The 10893-nt window shown below is 46.5% G+C and overlaps 1 protein-coding gene across 1 annotated transcript in view; it reads right to left on the bottom strand.

Annotated features, from left to right (window-relative positions):
* Positions 1–629: 629 nt before the first annotated feature.
* LOC121872946 (indian hedgehog protein-like) overlaps positions 630–10893 on the bottom strand; it is a 30683-nt gene continuing 20419 nt past the window's right edge. The window contains exon 3 of the mRNA XM_042376085.1: positions 630–4390. Within this exon, the coding sequence (XP_042232019.1) occupies positions 3594–4390 (797 nt within the window). The 3' untranslated portion in view covers positions 630–3593. The remainder of the gene's footprint in view (positions 4391–10893) is intronic.

The following is a 10893-nucleotide window of genomic DNA, read 5'->3' as shown; positions in this document are numbered from 1 at the left end:
CAAGTTTGCACCATGAAAACCAACTGAGTGACACTAGATAGCATCTAAGGCCTTCCCTCCAGGAGGCCCCTACTTCAGCGCTAAAAGATCGTATGACATCATCAGTCACCTGAAAGTGATGGACGCTTTATTTTAGGAAGTTTATATTCATATATTATAATTTCATAACATGACTGCGTGAGAAAGTTAACTAGTATCAGATATAAACCCAGTGGGTGTTAATTAATCAAGATAATGTGCCTCTGGAGTTGTCTTGTAAGTACTGGTGTTGCATACTTTATAGGACATCTTGGATGCATTCCGCTGTAGCTCAGATGGGGCCTTATCCGAAGAGGCAAGACGAAGGACCTTGATCTATTTAAAAATACTTACAAAATTACCAGAGAAATGAAGAACCTGACAATCACTGTCGATCGACGTTTCAGAACTTAATAATTTTCCTGGAAAGTAGCTGCAAGCAAACGAGTGAACCTTTACTACCATATCGTATTTGCTAGGATGACTTTTCGTCTCGTCTCCTAATATCTAAACACGTTTCATATTTGGGTTGAAACTCTGTTAAGGTTCTCCCTCGAGGCCCTCCTAGGTCAAGATATAAGAGATGTAAAGGATGATGAAACACTTGTGGGTCGTCTTCTATCATGGTTTATTACAGCAAAATTATGACAATGGCACTGTTGACATAAATGACGCATACTGGGCACAAGTGCCAGCGGAAATGAACATTGCGAACTGGAAGGGAAAAATCAATGATATTTTGTAATCAATCTGGTGTCCACTGTCAGAAGAGACGGACACTCGTAGGGGTGAAAATGTGTCACACGGGTAGTAGTGGCAGTTATTTATATTGATACGTTACTTTGTGTGGTTGTTTGATAAGATATGTATAAAGTTAACTGATTGTTCATTGCAAAGTGTTTGATGAATACAGAGTAATTTTATGCCTAACAGGTGAGAAAATATCATCGATGGTGATATGGTTAGTGTTAACTGCGATATATTTATGAATAGCCACCATCTTTGGGAATGTGTGTGTGTGTGTTTGTGTGTGTGTGAGAAAGGAAATATTTGAAAAATTGCTATTAATTATTCTGTCGACATCATTGGGTTATTAAACTGTTACTGACAGCTGCTAACACTTAACAACTACTCACCTACAGTTCTAAAAGACATATGACAATTTCTTGAACAAAGGAAAAAGTCAAAGAACAAAGTATACAATGTATTGGCACGACTTATATCTTCTTGGTATTAAGGTTGGCACATATTGTCTTGTCTACTGTACAACACAGGTCTAGTACTTAAAGTGTTAATATCTATAATCCGTAATATGTCAACGGGTTATTCCTAGACACGCTATGGTCTGTTTAATTACTGCCTAATGACTGGCAGAGTCGAGAATATTATATGTACTGCCTGTCGTCCAAATAGACTCCCCAGGATCCACAAGTTAAGGTTTATAAATGTTCAGTGAATCACGGCATTATATCATTTTTGGTTTTCGGAAGATCAGATATGCCACGTTTCAAGATGAACTATTATTATTTATTAACGCTTAAGCTTAGTATCCATCACGCAGGGCACCGTGGCAGCACTTCTGAAATCTAACTAATTCAATATTGATTTCAGATTGACAGGAAAATGTATCTCACAATTATGATGTCCTCCTCGGAAGTAATCAGCTTCTCAGTTACAGATTTTTATATATTTTTTTAGAAGCTATATTTATGTCTTTGATTAGTGAAGCACTGCCTTGGGCATCTTTTTTCTCAGACTCTTTATTTCATTCATACATAAAAGAGGCAATGCCTTTCAGTACGTTGTGCAGGACCTATGGCGGCAGAGAGTGTATGTCAGAATGTGTTAATATTTTGTGTTGTTGTGGATTAGTCGTCTTCTGACTACTAACTGCATGTGTAGAAGCATGACAGTATATCTACAGGATAGCTCTGTTGCAGTCGTTTGTATTAGATTGTGGCACATAGTAATTTCACAAGGCTAGATATATATATTTACAAATAATTTACATTGGGAAACAATGATATATAGTTTATTCAGAACATAAATTACAATTATGTAAATTACAACTATGATATACACATTTATGCAGCATATGTACACAACAAGGTCATCACACACAAAGCCATACAGCACACAAGCAGTTACTGAACAACACGTTATGAGGGAGCTACATAAAACAATGGGCGTACAACAAATGCGAAATATTATGGAGGCGTTTGACATGTAGCCATATCGTGAGGCAAAGGGTAGACATGTTAGAGACGACAGCTACCAGTATATCCTGGTGAGAATGAGAATTACAAATGTTGTGATAGAGAAGTGGTTACAAGAAGACTGGGAATGAGCGAGAGTAGAACATGTAAATATGGCGTAGGAATGGAGAGAAAAAGACGATTGTAGATCATGAAAGAGATGGAAGATCTACTCAGAAATGATAGTAGATAGATAATATGATGTAATGAGGAGGACAAACGTGTATGTTTCTTGGAGTCTTGGGGAAGGAAAGTTTTTGCAAGGAAAGTATGATGGAATATAAGATGAAAGAGGAGGGTGTTGATGTGGACCGACCAAGTGTGGTGGTGGGAAGAGTTACGTTGTCAATAATGAACACGAGCCACTTGGATGGAGCAGAGGGAATAAATGCATCATCATGGACTATGGCACGCAATTTTAATGTTATGATCTGGTAGTTGTATCACACTGACTGTTAACTGGCCATGTAACACTCCACTCACACAATGACAGCCATTCATACTGCTAAAACACACGCATGCACAGTCACACATCTCGCGCCTTCCATAATGTACAGAGTATCACCTTCCTCCACGTCGTCACTGAGATTATAACATTTCTTGGCCATGGGAGCCATCGGCAGCCCTGGCTATCACAAGCCCTGGCCCAGGTCAACCTTATCCTGGGTTCCTGTATCCTTCAACGGAATCGCTCTCTCCTATTCTTATGTGTTGTCGGCGTCTATCAAACGCTTTATAATCGTCCTTGGTTTTAAATTCACCTATAAATAATTATCTTTTTCCTTGGTCTTGGCACCTGTTTTTGAAGCACTCAAGAAGCCATCACTTTCAGCTTTGATAGTCTGGTTGTCAGGTCTTGAAACCGCCCACTAAAGCTGTCACAATAATCAGAGATTTTCTTTCTTTTTTTATTAATTTTTCATTTTCTGAAAGAGTTCAAATTTCTCGTTAACACGAAGATGTAAGGTCTTCCTCAAGGGTAGATGGAAAAGTCTGTGGACACCAATTTTACTTTTGCATTTTTCTCACAGACATCCGACAGCGCACACTACTCTGACGGTCATTTGCATAAACAATATACATAATCAATTAGGTGGGAGTATCCTTGTCGTTTATTGTTCAGTTCTGGGCATGTCCATCACCATCATAGTTACCGTGCTTTTTGTGTTTGTTCGTGACTTAATAATGGCAGTAAGCTTATCCCGGCACAGCACTAATAGTCTGGGCACCAACCCTAGCGTTGGCGCCACAAGCTTCACCAGGTGCTTCAGCAGTACTCCCTCCACTACACATGGCGCTTTGGCCACAGCAACTGCTTCACTAGGAGTAGACGAGGTGTGAAGGCAGGAGCCAGGAGGCAATGGTGTACAGGAGTCGTGGGTACCAGTGGATGTGGATGGCCTCCATGTCCTCCACAATGTTGCTATGAACCTCTTCTCGCCACCTCACGCTGTTTCTGCTGTCGTTGAACAAGTGTTTATCATTATACGTTTTAAAAGGTTTTCTGGGGAATGGCGGCGTGAGGGCACCTAGTGCACGCAGCAGAGACAGAGCTGCCTCCTTCAGATTACTATATAGCCTGACAGGGAGGAAGGCCCAGTGAGCAATAGCCTGGGAGTCTATGACGGCGTAGCAGGAAGCTATAAACCCGTCGACGACGACCGTTCCCTCAGCTGTGAGAGGTGCGAAGACTCCTTCTCCCATCACATGTCGAATCCCTACCACTTCTTCCAGACTCACTCCTTCTTGGCCAGTGACAAGCAGAAAGTCCCCCGCCTCTACCCGCCCCGCCAATACCACCCCGCCGTGGTCCAGGGCATCCATAACGGTAGGTGTTGTAGTTGGAGATAGGTGACGCTGTAGCAGCAGGATGAGGTGTGAGGGGGTGAGTGTGAGGGTAGCGCCACTGGCCGTGGTGAGCCTTAAAAAGGAGCGGGACACTCGAGGGTCACGGTGGAGGAACATGAGAACTGGACTAAAGCTCAGTGAACCGTCAGGTCGCATCACCTGCACCTCATCGCCCTCCTGGATGACTGACACCGGCATCACTCCTGATGGTGTCCTCACCTTCCCATGCCCAGGGAAGCAACCGCCCAACTTACTGGCCGCTGACGATTCTGGAAAGAATGGGATTGTTAGAAGGTGCTGACATGGATTCAGAAAATGTAGTCAATATCTGTGAAGACATATGATGGTAGGAGAATGAAAAAAGATTTATCTATATCTATAAAACAAAGAAGTATGTCTGTGTGTTTGTGTGTGTGTGTCCGCACGAGAATCTCGGAAACTACTTTACCGATCTCTGGTGATGATGGATGGTGTTATATGTAGTGATGATGATGGATGGTGTTATATGTACTGTAGTGATGATGGATGATGTTATATGTAGTGATGATGGATGTTGTTATATGTAGTGATGATGGGTGGTGTTATATGTAATGATGATGGATGGTATTATATGTAGTGATGATGGATGATATTATATGTAGTGATGATGGATGATGTTATATGTAGTGATGATTAGACAATAAAATAATAACAGTTTAATGATAAAAAAATATACTTTGCTATACCGTTGTAGTGGAACTTACATACACCGTTAATGAACTATTGATGGAAGAAGAAGTTTTGGGGACTGAACAGTGAGACAATGTGGAGCCTCCCGGAGGGTGGCGTCCTACCGTGGCCTAGCGAATGAGCCGCCGGAGGGCGGCGTTTATTCGCTAGTAAAATATAAAAATATAAATTATTTTATAAGGAGTAAAAAGCCAACAGCTTTGTGCTATGAACACTATGCACTGTCAACTAAAGTCTCACGCTTGTACTGCTAAGATTTGCACTTTAATCAGCAAGACTCAACCCTCATAATCGTCTGGAAGTAATGCTAACCATATCGTCTGTTATTTCAACTTTCAGCCTCTACGGAAAATACACGTTTGCAAATTTAAATGAAAAATTTCGCTGCTCCAACGCGAATATGTTTAGACTAACTCTCACTTACTACATCTCTCGATTCAGTCGGTGTAAGCGGCGTGTGAGATACCACTAAGTGTATTTACATAATCTTACTAAAGAGTGCGGCGGCCAAGTGGATACAGCACTTTCTTCCCGTTCTTAAGATCTTTGGTTCGATCCCGGGGAAATCCCCAGTCCACCAACTGTGTGTGAGTGGAGAAGAGGGGTGGAAAGTACGGTCATGATTGCAGTGTTTGGAAGAGGTAAAATTTACCATCCGGTAGCGACTGTGACGTTTGTATTGTATGCTTGCCTCACTGACTCACCGCAAAACCCGCTATTAATGGCTGCGGTGACCCTAATATTTGAGGTGTGTCGTAAATAAGGTAAACTGGGTAAATTAGACGTGGTGTCCGTAGTTAAGAATCCTCGTGTAATGTCTGCATTGCTGCGTATTTACTGTGCATGTCACTTGCCACGTGTAAGCAACAGTGATCCTAATTGGGCAAAGTTTTCCAATTATTTATGTGATTAAGCATGACATAAGATTATACAATTTTCTGAAAAACACAAACGATAATATAAATAAATACAAAGTCAATTGCTAAGATAAACACACAAATGTATATGAGAAGAATAATTATTGAGGGAAACATAACTGGCATTGCCCCTATCGGCACCAGTCTTAGATACACTTGTTTGTGCATTAGTTCCTAGCTGCCGGAGTCTACATATAAAGTATTTTTACCTTGAAAACAAATAACATTTTTTCTTTGTTAATATTGAAATAAAATCGAAACTAATAAACTAATATTTATGTGACACGTTTGAACGATCACGATTTACTGAATATTTCCAATACACTGATAATAATCTACCATACTTCCTTTGTTTAATGTCCGTAATTCACTTATTTTCTAAATCCATCTCGGTGATTTCAACGACAGGAAAAGTAGTGAGCTTTCGTAATATTGCGGGAGCGTGCACCGTCATGCTGTGCAGAAACTTTCAAATCTTTATCGATTTTCATGCAGATCCTGTGAGTTGTTCTGCGGAGAGGCGATCACAGGATGATAATCAACAGATATTGAAGAAAAACATTAAATACATACTAAACAGAAGTTATGAATTATACTAACGTGTTTTATTCATTCTGTAAACTGTGCAGGTTGTAAATAAAGTTAGACATGTATTTAAAAAAACTATAATATCTGCTTCACTCGCATCATTTAAAGCCGATAAAAAAAGGGATCTCAGAAATGAAATAACATTACTTAGGGTTTCCTACTATGAACAGTGGAGTACATTTCCCCAAGATTTTCTTCACTGTACATCCTCGTTCCCGAACGTCCATCGGTTCGTGGTGGGTCGACTGGAGATTTTCTTAGTCAACCTGACTCATCCATTAGATGATTCAGAGGAATTTCCAGATGTAGACAACCAAAAAAATTAAGATTTCTTATTAATAAAGAAAGAGGAAATTGATATCTACAGCCTGAGAATGTCAGAACTCCATTCATGTGTCTCAGAATTATTAGTCTTCTTACGAGGTTATTCTTTAATAGTGATAGACAGTGTACATGTAGACAAGTTTAAGGCCATCGCTAAATTCCACGGAGCGGTCAAGTTTGCCCTACAAAATGGAGGATGACCACACGGTTGTGTCTCTTGCCATTGTTCTTTCCTAGATCTGTGTTCCCCGCCATGAACAACCCCACCACATATTACTCCGTCATGAACAACCCTAGCACATGTTACCCCGCCGTTAACAACCCCACTCTGATCCACCCCACCCTGCTCCACCACCACCCTCACCCCCTTCCACCCCACCCTGCTCCACCCCACCCTGCTCTACCCCACCCTGCTCCACCCCCACTCTGCCCCATCCCCACCCCTCTCCACCCCATCCTGTTCCACCTCCACCCCTCCACCCCCACCCCTCTCCACCCCTCTCTCCTCCAACCTGCTCCACCACCAGCCCCACCCTGCTCCATCCCACCCTGCTTCACCCCACCTTGCTCCACCCCACTGCTCCACCCAATCCTGCTTCACTCCGCCCTGCTCAACCCCACGCTGCTCCACCCAACCCTGCTCCACTCCGCCCTGCTCCACCCCACTCTGCCCACCCCACCCTGCTCCACCCCACCCTGTTCCACCCACCCTGCTCAGCCCCACCCTGTTCCCCCCCACCTGCTCCATCCGACCCCTGATCCACCCCATCCTGCTCCCCCTAGCCCCTCTCACCCCCACCCCTCTCCACTCCACCCTGCTCCACCCCACCCCTCTCAACCCCCACCCTGCTCCACCGAACTCCCCACCCCCACCCCTGCTCCACCCCCCCCTCCCCCTCCACCCCCTGCTCCACCCCACCCCTCTCCACCCCTCCCTCCATCCCCTCTGCTCAGCCCCACCCTGTTCCACCCCACCCTGCTCCACCCGACCCTGATCCACCCCCATCCTGCTCCACCCCAGCCCCTCTCCACCCCCCACCCCTCTTCACCCCACCCCTACTCCACCCACCCCTGTTCCACCCCCCCACCTCTCCACCCACACCCCTCTCCACCCCACCCCTCTCCCCCCACCCCTCCACCCCACCTCCCTCCATCCCCCTCTGCTCCCTCTGCTCCATCCCACCCTGCTCCACCCCACCCTGTTCACCCCACCCTGCTCCACCCATCCTTGCTGCTCCACCCACCCTGTTCCATCCCACCCTGCACCACCGCCACCTGCTACACCCTACCTGCTCCACCCCACCCTGTTCCACCCCCACCCCTCTCCACCCACCCCTCTCCACCCACCCCTCCCCCACCCACCTCCCTCCATCCCCCCTTCCCTCCCTCTGCTCCCACCCCACTCTGCTCCACCCACCCTGCTCCACCCCACCCTGTTCCACCCACCCTGCTCCACCCATCCCTGCTGCTCCACCCACTCTGCTCCATCCCACCCTGCACCACCGCCACCTGCTACACCCTACCCTGCTCCACCCACCCAGCTCACCCCACCCTGCTCCACCCTATCCTGCTACACCCCACCTGCTCCACCCACCCTGCTCCACCCACCCTACTGAACCCCTACTCCGCTCCACCCACGCAACGAACAACCCATACCATGCGCCACCTCACCCCGCTCTAATCCACCACGCTCCACCCTCACCCTGCTTTACTCATACTCTGTTCCACCACCCCGCCCTACTCCACCCCCAACCTACCCAAATCCAGACTCACCCTACTCTACCCCCACTCCTCTCCACCCCACACTTCTCCACCACCACCCTACTTCACCCTCACCCTGCTTCACTCATTACCATCACCCTGCTCCACCACCACCCCTACCCTGCTTCACCACCACCCCGCTTCACCCTTACCCTGCTCCACTCCCATTGCGCACCACCTGCACCACGCACCACCCACACCATGCTCCACTCGTACCACGCATGATCCACACCATGCAACCCACCATACAGCCCCCACCATACAGCACCCTACTATACAACACCCCACATACAACATCACGCCATACAACATGCTTCTACTGTATGCATAATCACGCATTACTCTGCCAGGTATTAAACGAAATTTCAGACGCTGGTCCTTAATCTACTGAGGTTTACTTTTCTAACACATCTGAGTATTCCGATGACTCCCACCATCTTTAGCTACTATACGTAAACAGCTGTTGAATAATCTAGCTTTATTTCCTCCTGCTACAGGTTTTCATTTACCTGCACAGTTTTGAACCTTGGAAAGCTTTCAAATTAAATTTCACAGCTTCCACATGCTCTACAGTCAACTCCGCAGACCCCCAACACAATAAATCTACCTCTACAACCTCCAAGCACCATCAATCTCCTCACACTGCTCGTTCACCTAAACAGCTGCTACAGTTTCTCGCCCCTCCCCTTGAAACGCACTAAGAGCGACCCCCGCGCTTGGTGATGGATTACCAGCCAAACAGTACCCTTCGTGTTACTACAGAAGATAATCACGGGAAATTATATTCCCGTAAATGTTCAAGGACGCGAATGGTGGGTCAGGAGGGTGTGGCAGCACGGTAAATGTCTTGTGCGTTTAGTTCTTTAAATATATATATTCTTCTTGGCCTTTGTCTGTTGGAGAGGAGCGTCGATAAAGCCACCTCATCAAAGACTCTTGCATTGCAGGCCAGGAGAGCCACAACTCTTGCACTGCGGGCCAGAAGAGCCACAACTCTTACACTGCGGGCCAGGAGAGCCACAACTCTTGCACTACGGGCCAGGAGAGCCACAACTCCTGCACTGCGGGCCACGAGAGCCGCAACTCGCGTACTGCGACCCTCGAGAGTAAAATAATAAAGAGCAGGTCAATGGGACCAGATATACATAGATAGCAAAAGGAGATGTAACTGCTACACCTGTAGGAGTTCCATCTCTTTCTGCAATCTATGTATCAAAGTAGGTGAGGTATGACAAAACTCCTGAAAGGTAATACAAAGGGGAGAGAATTCCAGCAGGGAGGTCGAGGAGAGCCAGAACTCAAGCAGGTCATGGTAAGAGAAATAGAACTCCTACACGGGAGATCATCTGTGACAGAACTCCTGCAGGGCGGGCCAGGAGTGTTAGAACTCCTGCAGGGCGGTCTTTGAGAACTAAAACTCATACAGGGCGGGTCAGGAGAGTCAAAGCTCCTGCAGGGTGGGCCAGGAGAGTCAGAATTCCTGCAGGGCGGGCCAGGAGAGTCAGAATTCCTGCAGGGCGGGCCAGGAGAGTCAAAGCTCCTGCAGGGAGGGCCAGGAGAATCAGACCTCCTGCGGGGCAGGCCAGGAGGGTCAGAACTCCTGCATGGCAGGCCAGGAGCGTTAGAACTCATGAAGGGAGGGCCAGGGAGGGTCAGAACTCCTGCAGGGCGGGCCAGGAGAATCAGAACTCCTGCAGGGCGGGCCAGCAGAGTCAGAACTATTACATGGCGGACCGGGAGAGTTACAGCTTCTGCAGGGCGGGCCAGGAGGGTCAGAACTCCTGCAGGGCAGGCCAGGAGAGTTAAAACTCCTGCAGGGCGGGCCAGGAGTGTCAGAACTCCTGCAGGGCGGGCCAGGAGAGTCAAAACCCCTGCAGGGCGGGCCAGGCAGCTACCAGCATCCTCCTGATAACGCAAGATGAACATCCCCAGTTTGTACGCTGCTGTCGTGAAATCAATTACTCTGAGTACATCCGCGACGCCGCCCGCTCGCTCTTTTGGTTGCTGTTGTTCGTTAGCCATCTCTTGTGGTCAGACATCCACTGACCACCTCACACACATACACACACACACACACACACACATACACACACTATTCTTTAGCTTCCATGCCAGGCTGAAGGATCTGAAGTAGAGAGAATAACACTTTTGTGTGATACTTTTATATCATGAAAAATTATGTAAAATAAAAACTTCTCCGTGGTTTCCCAACTCCTAGTCTACCCCTCAGCTTGCGTGTCAATGAAGCTATAAAACCATTGGTGGAGTGAACGGACCTTATCGCTGGGTTTGATATTGTCAAGGTGAAGGGTTGACACTAGGTGATAAGGTACATAGGTGTTGTTAACACAGGTACTGCTGTGTGTACATTTACTGAAGTTTTAATGGTGGCTTTGGTCTGCCTCAGAGGGAATAACAGTGCTTCAATCAAAGAAATTCAAAGGGAATGCAGA

The sequence above is a fragment of the Homarus americanus genome, unplaced genomic scaffold, assembly GCF_018991925.1.
Source record: "Homarus americanus isolate GMGI-L3 unplaced genomic scaffold, GMGI_Hamer_2.0 scaffold11022, whole genome shotgun sequence".
NCBI classification, from domain to species: Eukaryota; Metazoa; Arthropoda; class Malacostraca; order Decapoda; family Nephropidae; genus Homarus; species Homarus americanus.
The sequence above is the reverse complement of the archived record's forward strand: the minus strand, read 5'-3'. Positions and strand labels throughout refer to the sequence as shown.